The sequence below is a fragment of the Gorilla gorilla genome, chromosome 15 (genome assembly GCF_029281585.2).
Source record: "Gorilla gorilla gorilla isolate KB3781 chromosome 15, NHGRI_mGorGor1-v2.1_pri, whole genome shotgun sequence".
In the NCBI taxonomy this organism is placed as follows: domain Eukaryota; kingdom Metazoa; phylum Chordata; class Mammalia; order Primates; family Hominidae; genus Gorilla; species Gorilla gorilla.
The window spans coordinates 81,062,924-81,078,915 of NC_073239.2; the positions used below are offsets into that span (position 1 = coordinate 81,062,924).

Below are 15,992 nucleotides of genomic sequence, written 5' to 3' on the forward strand. Positions count from 1 at the left end.
AATAATACATGTTGTATCTCTTGTTTTAGCAATAATCATGGACTTGGTGCCATGTTGCTAGGCCTTTTCTGTGGGTATAGTAAATTTCAGACTACATTAAAGACTTGCATAATTTCCTCTGGTGTTTTTTCTATTATTGTTAATGAATGCTCAGAAAGTGAATACTCTTTAGTTCTGAACTGAGTGAACAGATGCATTTTGTATCTTCTGCTACTATAGGTCAAATCAAAACGTGGCAACCAATTTAATTAGGTGAGAATCCAACAGATAATGCTCTGTACATCTGATTAACTTCTACCTGAGCTGATAATTTAAAAGTAAAAAAACAGAAATTTTATGTACACAGTATTTCCACAATAGCCTTAAAATCAGCCTGATTAATAAAATTCTATAGTTTTTGCACGTGAATCCATTTATATCAGAAAGTCTAAGGCAGGGGTCAGAGTTGCATTGATTCTTGAAACAGCATGAAAGCAGATACCTAAACTGTTTGACAACTGAAATATAAAGTACATGAGTACTCAGGTTGTCTCCAGTTTCTATATACTAGAAGCCTCGACTCTGTTAGTCAGTGGTCACTTTTAGTTTTGAACTGACAAATTTCGGAAAAGCGCCAGTGATATACATCATTTCAAGAAAGCCCAGCCTTTCCAGCTATTTAAAATAAATAATAACAAAAGATCATGCCTACGTTTTCAGGCCAAATATTCTCCTAGATTTTGATGGAGCAGCAGCGGGTAGGGAATTGTGGTTTGAAAGGAGGAAGAGGTGTTTGCCATCCCTTTTTCTTCTGCAGGAGCTGCAGCATGATGTGCAGAAGACAAAAGAAGCCTTTCTCCAAAATTCCAGTGTCCTGGATCGACTCCCACAACCTGCAGAGTCCAGCACCCACGTGCTCCTCCCGGGCCCCCTGCACTCTCTCCAGAGGGCTGCTTATTTGGAAAAGATGCTGCTTGTGAAAGCAAATGAATTTGAGGTTCATCTTTTCTTTCCATTCAAGTTTTAGTCTTAGACATTTGCATTCCATCCTCAATCCCTTGTATCCTTTGAAGCAGTAGTGCTTTACGGGCTGCTCCTTAGCAAAACTACAGACTGAAGCTGCTCCCAAATGTATATGATTCTAGCTCAATCACATGGGCAGATCTTAAGCAATCATTTCTTCATTATTGAAGATGTTAGTTCTAGAAGTCATATATGTATTATATTGCATACATTGTTCAGATCTCACAGTTATTTGGATTTGTGAGTCAAGTAATTGAGCCATAGAAGTAGCTGCTTAAAGCATGATGATTTGTCGTATCTTCGTATCTTCATTCACTTTTTTTTTCTTTTTTTTTTTTTGAGACAGACTCTTGACCTGACACCCAGGGTAGAGTGCAGTGGCATAATCTTGGCTCACTGCAACCTCCACCTCCCGGGTTCAAGCGATTCTCCTGCCTCAGCCTCCCAGGTAGCTGGGACTACAGGCACCCACCGCCACGCCTGGCTTGCTTGCTTATTTATTTATTTATTTATTTATTTATTTATTTATTTATTTATTTAGAGATGTAGTCTCGCTCTGTCGCCCAGGCTGGAGTACAGTGGTGTGATCTCAGCTCACTGCAAGCTCCGCCTCCTGGGTTCATGCCATTCTCCTGCCTCAGCCTCCCAAGTAGCTGGGACTACAGGTGCCTGCCACCATGCCTGGCTAATTTTTTTGTATTTTTAGTAGAGACAGGGTTTCACCGTGTTAGCCAGGATGGTCTCAATCTCCTGACCTCGTGATCCACCTGCCTTGGCCTCCCAAAATGCTGGGATTACAGACGTGAGCCACTGTGCCTGGCCAGCTAATTTTTGTATAGTTAGTAGAGATGGGGTTTCACCACATTGGCCAGGCTGGTCTTGAACTCCTGGCCTCAAGTGATCTACCCACCTTGGCCTCCCAAAGTGCTGGGATTACAAGCATGAGCCACTGCTCTCAGCCTTCATTCACTTTTTATAAAGCCTTTAGTGCAGGAGCTGTCAACAAGCTACACAGAAGGCCATGGAGTTCCAGTATCACATCTCAATACCAGCAGGAAAACAAACAAACAAAAAACCACATTTAACTAGTGGGAGTGAGAGAACGGAGTGCTCACTGACTCTCCTCTATGTGGTCTCCTCAGGCGGGTGATCTGTCCATTTGGGAAGGCTCAAAGGCACAGAGTGAAAAATCAGGGGGCTTCTGAATATTTATCTATGATTCTTGAGATAATAGTGAACTTCTGGGTGTTGAAAACAACTTGAATTTACTTTTTTTTATTTTTTGTTTTGTTTTGTTTTGTTTGTTTGTTTGTTTGAGACAGGGAGACAGGGTCTTATTCTGTCACCCAGGCTGGCGTGCAGTGGCATAATTACAGCTTACTGCAGCCTTGACCTCCCAGGTTCAGGTGATCCTCCTGCCTCAGCCTCCCAAAAAGCTGGGACCACAGGCACACACCACTATGCCAAGCTAATTTTTTATTTTTTGCAGAGATGGAGTCTTCCTATGTTGCTCAGGCTGGTCTTGAACTCCTGGGCTCAAGCAATCGTCCCACCTCGGCCTCCCAAAGTGCTGGGATTACAGCCATGAGCCACCATGCCTAGCCAAAAACATCTTGAATTTTTAGCAGCTCCCAAGCCTGTGTTTAATTCTGTTTTATATGTACATGAAAATAGTTTCTAATGAAAATTTCTCTTGTTCTAGTTTGTTCTCTCACGGTTTAAGGATTTTGGAGTCCGGCTGGAATCTTTAAAAAGTCTTATTATGCATGAAGAAGAGAATTTGGATAGACTTCACCAACAAGAAAAAGAAAATCCTGACTCATTCCTGGTATTGCCAATATTTGTCTTTTCTAAGGGCTTAGACTCACCATAAGGTTAAAAAAAAATAAGCTGATTACTGTGAACTTATGGAATGTTTGCATCCTAACTCACTCTTTTTTTTTTTTTTTTTTTTTTTTTTTGAGACGGACTCTCACTGTCACCCAGGCTGGAGTGCAGTGGCACGATCTCGGCTCACTGCAACCTCCACCTCCCGGGTTCAAGCCATTCTCCTGCCTCAGCCTCCCAAGTAGCTGGGACTACAGACATGTGCCACCATGTCCGGCTAATTTTTGTATTTTTTAGTAGAGATGAAGTTTTACCATATTGGCCAAGCTGGTCTTGAACTCTTGACGTCAGGTGATCCGCCTGCCTCGGCCTCCCAAAGTGCTGGGATTACAGGCCTGAGCCACTGCGCCTGGCCTAACTCACCCTTGAGCACAGTCATTTTTATGCCATTCATTACTGTCCTATTTTCCCTCAGGCCTAGAAAAAGTAGGACGACATAGGGATCTCTTTTAGTAATGTGTCAGAGTAATTTGTAGTAGATGTTTTTTCATAATTACCATCAGTGAACTGAAATAATCTAGAAATTGGCTGTTGTGATTAATTGAATTTTTCTGGTTAGTTTAATATAAAAAAATTCTATTATGCATTTTTCTTTACCTTCGTAAGTTTAGTTTAGTAAACATAAATGACTGAAAGAATTAGATCTGGTCTTGTAACTCTCCTAGGAATCAATATTCATAACTTAGATCAGCAGTCAACAAACTGTGGTGCACTGTCCATCACTGATTTTTTTTTAAATAAAATTTTGATGGAACACAGCCATGCCCTTTCATTTACATATTGTCTATTATAGTTTTCACGCTACAAGGGCAGAGTTGACTAGTTGCTACAGAGACCATATGGCCCACAAATGCCTAAAATATTTATGATCTGCCCTTTTACAGAAAAAGTTTGCTTATCCTGACCTAGAATATTACAGCAGAGTTCTGTAGTGGTAACTTCAATATTGTTAAGGATGTTTGCTTGTCAGCTTAGAAGCTGTCGCTGGAATATCTTTTTAAAAATGAAATTTTGATAAGTTTGCTTTCTTGTGATGTCATGTTCTATCAAAATATGGGTGTTTAAGTCCCTCGCTCTGCTAGAGTTATTTTAAGAATCAAATTTTCATCACTCTGTGCTTGACCTGTTTGTTGAAGGTCAGGTTATTGGCAGACTAAATGGGACTTAAAAGCTCAGAATTGGTCCTTTTTTAAAAAGCCTGTTAGGGTGGGTGCAGTGGCTCACGCCTGTAATCCCAGCACTTTGGGAGGCCGAGGCAGGTGGATCATCTGAGGTCAGAGTTTTAGACCAGCTGGCCAACATGGTGAAACTAAAAATACAAAAATTAGCCAGGTGTGGTGGCAGGCACTTGTAATTCCACCTACTCGGGAGGCTGAAGCAGGAGAATCGTTTGAACCCAGGAGGCGGAGGTTGCAGTGAGCCGAGATCATGATACTGCAGTCCAGCCTGGACGACAGAATGAGACTCCATTCCGAAAAATAAAAATAAAAATAAAAAAGCCTATTTTCTGTATTCTTCAGTGACAAAATCTGAGATCACTTTCTATTTCCTGGGCTGTTTGGGTGCTGGCCGTGTTGCAGGTTGGTATTCTAGAAGGCACAGCACTGAGATAGCTGAATTCAGGTCCCACCCTGACATTAGCAAGCTGTTTGACTGTGGGCAAGTCATTTGCCTGTTCAGGCCCCAGTTTTCCTTTATCTTTGAGATGAGGGTTTTTTGTCATCTAGATATCTTACTGGCATCCAAAAACCTGTACTTCAATTTTTTAAAAATAGAATCATGTGCTGGCACTGACAGCCCAATCACCTGATATTGAACATTTGAATGAAGTGAGCCTCAAGCTCCCACTTAGTGACGTAGCTGTGAAGACGTTACAAAATATGAACCGGCAATGGATTCGGGCCACGGCCACGGCACTGGAGCGCTGCAGGTTAGAACATCCCTTCTCTGTCGTTGTTTCAATTGAGGTAAAATTAATGGCTTCAGCTCGGCAATGGCGTTGTTAACATGGGTGTTTTTTGTTTTAAACCTTTGTAGTGAGCTTCAGGGAATTGGATTGAATGAAAAGTTTCTTTATTGCTGTGAAAAGTGGATCCAACTTTTGGAGAAGATAGAAGAAGCACTCAAAGTGGATGTGGCTAACAGCCTTCCTGAGCTCCTGGAGCAGCAGAAAACCTATGAGGTAAACCTGTGTTCTCTGCCACCCTCGAACCGCTCATCTGGGGCAGGAGTCAGGGAAAGATAGCTTTAAATAAAACACAGGGAGTGTACCTATCAGTCCCTAAACACAGAATGTATACCTTTAAGCAAATTCAGTTGTCAGTTGGTCATTTGTAAAATTCTCGTACGTTTCATAAATTTCAACATTACTGCTCTGTTTTATTAGGGAGAGGACTCCTAGATTTTCTGCAGTACATGGAAGCTTCTAGTACAACTTTGCTTCCACAAAATGCAAACATTATACCATTCTATCGAGTATAATAAAATACTTTGACTCATGTTTGTATTTTCACTCAATAATTCTCCATAGTATTAAAGCACCTGGTATAATTATAACTGTAGCGTTAATAATTTCACAGGAGTTTCCTCAGTACTTATGCTGACATGTATTTGAAAATACGCCTGGTGGTTATAGGCAGATCCTGCTTTTTTTTGAGGGGGAGACAGAGTCTTCCTCTGTCACCCAGGCTGGAGTGCAGTGGCGCAATCTTGGCTCACTGAAACTTCCACCCCCCAGGCTCAAGCAATTCTCGTGCCTTACCCTTCCGAGTAGCTGGGACTATAGGCATGTGCCACTGCACCTGGCTAATTTTTGTATTTTTAGTAGAGATGGGGTTCACCATGTTGGCCAGGCTGGTCTCGAACTTCTGACCTCAAGTGATCCGCCTGCCTCGGCCTCCCAAAGTGCTGGGATTACAAAGGACACGTTTCAAAAGTGTGCAGAATTACTTCACTGCAACTTTTTAATGTAACTGATTGAAGTCTACATTGCTACATTAAGATCATCCAATTAAAATGAAATCACCCCCCCAAAAAGCTGAGTGGCCTTAAGTAAGTTACTGAACCTCTTTATACCTTAGTTTCCTCCTCTTCAAATGGATGTAATAATAGTGCTTAAATCCTAAGGCTGAGAAATAAATGAGACAATGCATGTTTTACAGTGCCTACCAAATCGTAAATGCCCAACAAATGGGTATTAGATGTAATTATTATTAGACCTGTTTGCTTTTAAGAATATATTCATAGGTGATGTTGATATGATAGTTGAACATTTTTTGCAGTAGGTTCAAATAATATGAAAATTAATTATCCCTCATATCCTTTGTAAGCTTAGATTTTAATAGGAAATGTAGGTTCCGAGATTCATAAAATGAATTTTACTAGCTGATATTTTCTGCTTGGACTCATATACAGATGTTAGAAGCTGAAGTTTCTATAAACCAGACAATTGCTGATTCCTATGTCACCCAGTCCTTACAACTCCTGGACACAACAGAAATAGAGAACAGGTGAGCTGTCTGGGGCTCATGAAGGTTGTGGGCGGATGGAAGGTAATGCACTCAGTCATGGCAGGCTTTCCACCATGTGAACCTTGACCATGTTGGTTCCCTGTGCCCTGTTGGTTGACAGATCACCATAGGACCAGGCTTCTAACTATGTAGTGGGACTAGATCTTGCTGGGTGACCATAAAAACATCTGTGACAGACACCTTTTCTGTATGGTAGGTGGATGGGGTTAGCAGCCCAGAAGCTTTGGAAAATGCCCACTTCTCAAGTATAGTTAACTAAGTTTGTGACCCCAAATGATTCTTCTGTACTGTTTCCTTCTCTACCATCATCCTCATGATGTTTTGCGACTTAAAAAATAATTTCTAAAAAATTATTATTCCTAGTGTTCCCAGTAGGTAGCTAAATCCTATAAGTCTGAAAGAAGGGCTTTCTCTCCATGCTACATATGTGGGCTTAGGGTCACTGGGCAGTGCCAATCAGGCTGAACAGAGCATCTTTGGCCAGTCTGCTAATGCTGAGTGAGTCTGCTCATGCAGCTGTACACATGGCAGATAGCCTGGAAATGGCCTGGCCATTTAAATACTTCTCTAAATGTCCTAATGGGTATGATTTTTCTTCCACATCACCATCCATACACCTCTGAATCTTCTTTCAGCATGACTAAGAAATGTAAAGCCCTTTTCTCCCTAGCTCTGAAGCAGTAAATGCAAGCCAGTTCCAGGATGATAAGCTAATTTCTATTTGATCTGTACAGAAAAACGTGACTTTCCCATAATAAGCAAGAGGCCTTATTTCTTGTGTGAAGTATATTATTTATCCAGAAAAGAACTGTTGAGTAGCTGCAATAAAGCATGCTCTTTATTGCTAAAATTATGTAAAGTACACTCAAGTAATCCATAGTGTTACAAAGTACCTGCCTGTTCATCTGTTTCCCTTTGATCCAGTTTCTAGTTTTCCTTTCCACATTTGGCATAATGTATATTAAAACAGCTTCAATTTGTTTAAGGGAATGGTTATGCATGCTGGCAAAATACCAGGTTACGTGCAGATACCTTCTGCTAAACTCAGTCTGCATGCTGCCCTTCCCAAAGCCTTAATCATGTTTAAATTGAATAGCACTCAGTTGTTTAGAAGTTGGGATTTTTTTCATGTAAATTGTACTTATAAAAACTGAATCTGAGCTGCTATTACCCACTGATAGTTATTTTTTCTACATGTCGATGTCTGGATTCTATAACCATTTGTTTTTCCCCAGACCAGAATTTATTACAGAATTCTCAAAGCTGACGGATCGGTGGCAGAATGCTGTCCAGGGTGTTTGGCAGAGGAAGGGTGATGTTGATGGGCTGGTGAGGCAGTGGCAAGATTTCACTACTTCTGTGGAGAACTTGTTTCGCTTCCTCACTGACACCAGCCACCTGCTATCTGCAGTGAAGGGCCAGGAGCGCGTCAGCCTCTACCAAACCAGAAGTCTGATCCATGAGCTGAAGGTAGTGTATGCATTGTAGCAGTGTGAGAACTGCAGGGTGGTCATTGTTTGCAAGATGTTCATTCACCTTTGGTTTAATGTTTTTGATGATGTTGTGATCCAAGTGGGCTCTCTGCAGTGTGAGGCCAGCAAGGTGCAGTCACCACCCCTCACAGCCCAGTCCCCAGCATTGTGGGTTTGGAAACCCGATATTACCCATTCATCCAGAAATACTAGGGTTCTCTTGGGCCATGAGAGGAGGCATGGAGTGGAGATGGGTGAATAAATTGGGGGAGGTTTAGGGCAACAGACTCAAACCACCCAGATTCTTAAGCCACTGACTAATGTATAAATTGACCATTAGTGTAGTAATGTACAGTGATGGCATTGTTTACTCTTGAAGGGCAAATTTAATGGGTACAAAAAAAAATAGAATGAATAAGACCTACTATTTGATAGCACAGTAGGGTGACTATAGTCGATAATAATTTAATTGTATATTTTTAAATAAGGAATGTAATTGGATTATTTGTAACTCAAAGGATAAATGCTTGAGGGGATGGAAACCCCGTTCTCCATGATGTGCTTATTGGACATTGCATGCCTATATTTAAAAACCTCATGCACTCACAAAATTTTAAAAACTAATTTAAAAAAAAAAAAATAAAGGGGCAAATTCATTCAGCCAACAAAGCTTTCCAAAAGAAACTTGCCTGATGAGCACAGGATTAGCATAGGTGGTTGGCATGTCCCATGGAGCTGTAGAGCTACTCTCCACCTTAGAGAAGCCTCTCAACAAACACCACCCCCCTGAAATCCTGTACAGCCCTCACTCATTATGCAATCATCGCATATTAATTGAGTACCTTCTCTGTGCCAATCACTGTCCTAAGTGCTGAGTGTATTCTGTGGATGGAGAGAAGACCTTCGCTCTCATAAGGGCAGACAAAGTAGTAAGTAAACCAGAATAATTAATCAGATAAATTAATAAATAATAAAATATCAGATTGTAATAAGACTTACGTAGATCATTAAAACAGGGCCAGTAGAGATGGGGATGTGTGGCTCCTTTAGATTGGGTTGTCTCTGGCCATGTGACATTTAACCTGGGACTGAATGATGAGAAGGAGCCAGCCATGCAAGATCTAAGGAAAGAGCCTTTCAGACCGAAGGAGAGGCTTACTCCAAGTCCCCAAGATGAGAACAAGCTTAGCACAGCAGAGGAACAGCAAAAAGGCCAGTGTGACTGGCACAGAGCTGGCAAGGCAGTAGTGGCAGGAAGTGAACTAGAAAGGCAGGTAGGGAGGAGTGTTTTGCAGGTTGAGTGTGGCAGCTGGATTACCTGGTCTGGGTGGAACCAGGGAGCCTTTGAAGCATTTCAGCTGAGGGAGAGGGCAGCATGACACTGTTTGCTTGTTTTTCTTTTTTTTGGGACAGAGTCTCGCTCTGTCGCCCAGGCTGGAGTGCAGTGTTGCGATCTTGGCTCACTGCAACCTCTGCCTCCCAGGTTGAAGCAATTCTCGTGTCTCAGCCTCCCAAGTAGCTGGGATTACAGGCGCCTGCCACCATGCCCAGCTAATTTTTGTATTTTTAGTAGAGACAAGGTTTCACCCTGTTGGCCAGGCTGGTCTCGAACTCCTGACCTCAGGTGATCCACCCACCTCAGCCTCCCAAAGTGCTGGGATTACAGGCGTGAGCCACTGTGCCCAGCCCCATATTTTTTAAAGATCACTCTGGCTGTTCCTGATTGTAGGGGAGCTAAAGGAAAAGTAGGAATCCTAACATCTCACTTACCTATCGCTGCATAATGACACTCATCATTCTGTCTCGTCATTCTTGGGGTTGACAGGAGTTGTTGGTTCCTGCTTGGGGTCTCTCAGGCAGTTGCAGTCAGATGGTGGCTGGGGCTGGCGTCATCTGAAGCTCACTCACATGACTGATGCTTAGGCTGGAACAACTGGAGCAGCAAGGAGCTGGGACAGTGGAGCTCCTCTCCTTGGGCATCATTCTCTGTGGTGTTGCCACGTGAGGGCTTCCAGTGGCCAGACTTCTTATATGGTACCCCAATGGCTTCAGAGATTCTTATCCCAAGAACAAGCTGTATTGCCCTATAAACCCAGCCTCAGAAGTCACATATATCGCTTCTGCCACACTCTAACAATGAAGGCTATCATATGTGTCCACATGAGTTTGAGAGGAGGGGACAGAGGTGCCACAGTTTGATGAGAATTGGCTGTAATCCTAACACTTTGGGAGGCCGAGATGGGAGGATCCCTTGAGCCCAGTTTGAGACCAGCCTGTGTACAACATAGTGAGACCCCTGTCTCTACAAAAAAATTCAAAATTTAGCCAGGTGTGGTGGTGCACACCTGTACTCCCAGCTGCTCAGGAGGGTCACACTTGAGCCCGGGAGGTTGAGGCTGCAACGAGCCATGGTCGCACCACTGCACTCCAGCCTGGGTAACAGAGCAAGACCTGTCTCAAAAAAAAAAAAAAGGTTATCCTTTGGAATTTCAGTGATCGTTGGAGGCAGTCATCTTGAAAGAGCCTGTTTGGGTGTGGTTACATCTGGGTCTTCTTTTCTGCAATAAGATAATGAGGTAACAGGGAGGGAAAGAAAAAACAATCATTCTCCTTGGTGAGTCCGGGTCTTAGGCAGATAAAGGACTTCAGCTTCTGTAGGAGACACAGTGCGGGAGGGCAGAGAGACCCTGAGACTTCTTCAGTTCAGCGTGTCAAAACACTGTATTTTGGAGTGTCGGTTTGTGAGTCTGGTAAAGGAAAAGCTAGATGAAGGATGACTCTGGGTTGAAGCTCAAGCATCTTGGTGAATAGTGTGCTGTTGACCGAGTTAGGGAAGACTGAGGGAGGAGCAGGTCTTCTACCAGTGGCTCATTTGCGCAGCACAATATGTTGGAGAGACGCACGTGGAGTGCCTGTGGTCCAGTTGCTGTTTCTCTTATTTGTGTGCTGCTCCTGAGGGTGCATTTGGCTTTCCTCCTTTGGGTATGGGTGATCTTCAGGCTTCTCAGAAATGCCTTTGTAAATTAGTGATGCTCTGTTGATGTTTATCAGCTCCCATTTTGGAAAATGCCCACACTTTGTCTCCTTCAAGAAATTTCAAGGTGAAGGAAATAATATTTATGTATTATTTATTTATTTACTTATTTTTTTTAGAGATAGATACTCACTCTGTCTCCCAGGCTGGAATGCAGTGGCGTGATCATAGCTCACTGTAACCTCAAACTTCTGGTGAGGCTACCTCAGCCACCCGAGTAGCTGGGACTACAGGCACTCACCAGAATGCCCAGCCAGGAAAACATATTTAGAACAGACAAAAACTATTTAATTTTTCCTCTAAAACCTAATGCCTTTGGGAGTACGGATCAATTTTAAAGTTTTTACTTTATTTTTGTATTATAAATACCTAGTTTCAATCTCTTTAAAGAAAGCCCATGTAGCCAGGTGTGGTGGCACATCTCTTAAAAAACAGGACCTTCGCTACTCTCTGCACACTGCCTGCGGAGTGGCCCTGCTCTGCAGGAGCAGTCACGGAGCTGTAACACCGCCACTAAAATATAGAAAAAAATAAAAATAAACAAGACCTTGTCTCTTAAAAAATTTTTTTTTTTTTTTTTCTTGAGACAAAGCCTCACTCTGTCACCCAGGCTGGAGTGCAGTGGTGTGATCTTGGCTCACTGCAACCTCTGCCTCCCAGGTTAAAGTGATTCTTGTGACTCAGCCTCCCAAGTAGCTGGAATTACAGGCATCCACCACCATGCCTGGCTAATTTTTGTATTTTTAGTAGAGTCAGGGTTTCTCCATGTTGGCCAGGCTGGTCTCGAACTCCTGAGCTCAATTGATCTGCCTGTCTTGGCCTCCCAAAGTGCTGGGATTACAGGCATGAGCCATCACTCCGGGTCTAAAAATATTGTTTTTAAATTGTTTTTAATTTTAAGAAAGCCTACATGATATTCGGATGAAATTTTTTAAAGCTGCGCCTTTGGGGCACACATCGATGTACATGTTTATGTGCTCATAAAAAGCTTAAGAAATGTATATTTTTTGTATTTTACCCTTTCTTGCATTCTTTCCTTTTATATTTGTTTAGCGTAATGTAAGGTCTGTTACTTGATTTCAGGTCTGTTACTCCATTCACTTTCTTAATACTCTTAGATCCATTTACCTTGCAGGCTATTATTCTATGATGTATAATTTTTTATTTCTCTGTGCTGCTAATCATTACAGTGAGAATCTTATCTCACCAAACTTTGGAAATTATTTTAAGAACACCTCACTTAGTGGTATGTTTATCTACTCAATGTAAAACATTAGCTTTTGATGTGTGTGTGTATGTACATTCTGACCCAATTTGTCTAATTTATATCTAGTTTAACTCTTAAGAAAAGCTCTGAAGGAAATATACACAGGCACACACAATCACATTTTGAACACATCAGAAACCTAAGCAAATTACTTTTCTTTTTTTTCTTAGAATAAAGAAATTCATTTTCAAAGGAGGCGAACTACCTATGCCCTAACCTTGGAAGCTGGAGAAAAGTTACTGCTCACAACTGACCTGAAAACTAAAGAGTCTGTGGGTAGGAGAATCAGTCAACTTCAGGACAGCTGGAAAGACATGGAGCCCCAGCTGGCAGAGATGATTAAGCAGTTCCAGAGCACTGTAGAGGTAAACTCACCACTTACTTTTCCATTCATGATATTCAAATTCAGTACATAGATTTTCATTTGTGGTATGAAAATGGAAATGGTTTTAGGAAACTATAGTATCATGAGTTTCCAACTCAAGCTGTAATCCGTAAGTCATGCCAGTTACTTAATGTGAAATGATGATATAGCATTGCAAGAGCTCAATGTTTAGTATTTAAATACTTGAGATTCTATTAAGATACTTACTTTTATGAAACAGGAAACATATTCAATGAAAGTTCAATACATAAAACTAATGTTCCTTGTATGGAACAGACAGAAACACTTCATTTTTCTGCTATCATCAGAGAATGCACTTTTCCATATAAGTGAATTTTCCAAATAATGTATGATTATACCTTTAAGAACTACAGTGTTATATTTTGAGTCACTGTTAGGAAAATCGTTATTGTTTTGTTATGCTAAGATACCAAGTTGTTCTCAAGGCCTCTGAATTACTTTGAGCCTATGGCCCTCCCTGAACTACTGTGCTCTTTGAGTTCTGATATGGTTTTTATCATTTTTCTTCCTCTCCTCTTAATGTCAAGCTATCTATTTTTACTTTTTCTTTCTCCAAGCTCACTTACTTCTTATAGCTTACTCTCTCTAGTCTGTCGTGTGTGCCAAAACTAGATAACGAAACTTACCAGACATATTTTTCTGAATTAAGAGTAAATATATGCTGAGTTAGGGCTTGAGAATTTCTCCTGTGAATAAAGTGTCTGAATTTTAATGATATATGGACTATATGGAATTCGTTAACTAGCAAACATTTGTTAAGCATCTGCCATGTTTGTAAAGCATAATGATAATTGCAAATAACAGTTTGAAGAACTCATGGTTTTGCTTCTCCTTTGCTTTCTTTTGAGTTGAGTTCCAGATAGTTAATATTGCTAGACAAGTGGCCTCCCTTCAGTGAGGGGTTACCATAGACTGAGGCCAACCCAAGTATGTTTAGGTATCAGCTGTACTGAAGAATAGTGTTTCATTGTAGGTTTGTATAGTTTTAGTAACTTCAGGAAAAGAAGTTTATCCTAATGAATCGAATATAAATACCCTATAGTTCAAAATGCAGGCACCTATTTTGTTCAACAATTAAAATTTGAAGAAAAGAGATGGTTGACCCTTGACTTGGCTTTTAACCCCAGATCCACGGGCTAGTCATTTTTCTCTGAGCCTTAGTTTTCCCATTTTAAATATGATAATACTTGTTTTAAATATGATAATACTTTCCCTGTCTATCTCCTAAGGTTATTATAATTACAATGAGTTAATAAAGTTGAAAATGCTTTGTAAACAGGAAAGTGCTTTAAGCAGAAGGTGGTAGTCAGCACAGTGGTGAGAAATGGAAAGTGAAGGTTGAATGTGAAAAGGTCACTAAAGCCAGGCTGTAGAAAGGAGAAGACAGCCAGCAGAGGAGAGGGGTGATGGTGGAAAAGAAGACAAGGAAGGTGCCTGAGTGCTTGTGTTCTGTGGTGCTGTCATAGCATATACCAAAGACTGTCAATGCTAACAGTTAATCCGTACAGTAGCCTTTTAGGTGTGAACTTTTCCAAAATTAAAGTAGAAATCACATTGGTTAGATGAGAGGGATTGGGGAGGGAGGAAGAACTTTTTTATTTTTATTTATTTATTTATTTATTTTAAGATGGAGTCTCGCTCTGTCACCCAGGCTGGAGTGCAGTGGTGTAATCTTGGCTCACTGCAGCCTCCACCTCCCAGGTTCAAGCAATTCTCCTGTCTCAGCCTCCCAAGTAGCTGGGATTACAGGCACATACCACCACACCCAGCTAATTTTTGTATTTTTAGTAGAGACGGAGTTTCGCCATGTTGGCCAGGCTGGTCTCAAACTCCTGACCTCCGGTGATCCACCCGCCTCAGCCTCCCAAAGTGCTGGGATTACAGGCTTGAGCCACCATGCCCAGCCCGGAAGAACTATTTTCAAGCAAAGGCTAGCCTGGTGGTTGAAATGAGCCACAGGTAAAGCTGCAAGGAGGCTCGAGTCATATTGGTGTTCCTTCTGCTTTTGGAGACCATAGTCTGCTTAAGACAAGGAACTGGGTGTCTGTGTGATTTATTAAAAACAAACTTAATAGAAAGATTATGTGGATTAAATGAGCTATTCTATTTCTACAATTCATTCTAAAGAGCAAAATACTTACCAGTTTTAATCTTGTTTTCAAATAGACCTGGGACCAGTGTGAAAAGAAAATCAAGGAGTTGAAAAGCAGGCTGCAAGTTTTAAAGGCACAAAGTGAAGATCCTCTTCCAGAGCTTCACGAGGACCTCCATAACGAAAAAGAGCTGATTAAGGTATTGAAATCCAAACAAGTGGCCAAGATAATCACTTAGCTGTTTTCTGAGTACTTTGAAGTGCTTCTTTGCCTCTTTCTGTGTTGAAACTGAGTTTTCATTTTCAATCAGAAAATATTTTCCTGATCTGTCTAACATAACATGCTCGTCTCTTAAGGAATTAGAATTGATGCTTTTTACGACTGTTGTTTGAAGACGAGAAAGACTTTTGCAAAAACTCACTTCTTAGGATCTTAGGGATTTTCTCCTTCAGGTCCTCTTTCTGTCTGCTCTTCCTCTGTAATATAAGATGTGGCCTCTGAGATTCCTGTAAAAGCTGTTCCCTTATCAAATGTCCTCTTCTTTGAAACAAGAGTAAAATATGACTAAAGAATTCATTTTTGAAAGCCAGTAGGTTGGGGTTTGCTCCAGTATAGCATTTTTATAAAACCGTCCAAAATATATATTCTTCCTAATGAATACCACACTAGCAAAACTTCCTGGATATTTTAGGCCTTTGCTGGAGACAAGGCAAACTTATGGATAGGAATTGGGGCCAGGAAAATTCCCAGGTCAGCAACTCCCTGCATCTCTTTTCTGTCTGCAGCTTTGATGTTTAAAAGACATTGAGAGACTGTTGGAATGGTCTTTTAATTTTTTTCTTCCTTCAGTGACTTTCAGGGATCAAATTGAAAAAATTAGGAAGAAATGAATAGCGTTATACTTCAAATTGGGCCAGAAATTAGTGTCTTTCTCCCTACATCTTTTTTCTTTGTTGTAAAAATGTCTGATGTGCTAAAAGGCATAACAAATAATATGACAAACTGCCATGACACCATCACCCAGCTAAAAAATTAAAAAGTATAGACGCAGTTCAAGTGTCCTGTATGATCTAACTTCTCCTTAGAGGTGTCAGTAACCCTGGATTTGGTGTTCATCATTCTTACACATGTCCTAATAATTTTAATACATGTGTTTATAAGTGTCAGTGTTGTTTGTTTGTTTGTTTTTGAGAGACAGGGTCTGGCTCTGTCTTCCAGGCTAGAGTACAGTGGCACAGTCTCAGCTCACTACAACCTCCAACTTCCCAAGCTCAAGCGATCCTCCTACCTCAGCCCCCCCG

General features: G+C 41.2%; 1 protein-coding gene across 11 annotated transcripts in view; it reads left to right on the top strand.

Moving 5' to 3' along the window:
- Positions 1–15,992, top strand: part of SYNE2 (spectrin repeat containing nuclear envelope protein 2) — a 374,696-nt gene that overhangs the window by 308,597 nt on the left and 50,107 nt on the right. For all 11 annotated transcript variants that reach the window (XM_055362017.2, XM_063697890.1, XM_055362019.2 and 8 more), the window contains 8 exons: positions 797–976; positions 2,705–2,830; positions 4,665–4,819; positions 4,927–5,071; positions 6,304–6,398; positions 7,655–7,889; positions 12,363–12,557; positions 14,765–14,890. In XM_055362017.2, the coding sequence (XP_055217992.2) occupies positions 797–976; positions 2,705–2,830; positions 4,665–4,819; positions 4,927–5,071; positions 6,304–6,398; positions 7,655–7,889; positions 12,363–12,557; positions 14,765–14,890 (1,257 nt within the window). The remainder of the gene's footprint in view (positions 1–796; positions 977–2,704; positions 2,831–4,664; positions 4,820–4,926; positions 5,072–6,303; positions 6,399–7,654; positions 7,890–12,362; positions 12,558–14,764; positions 14,891–15,992) is intronic.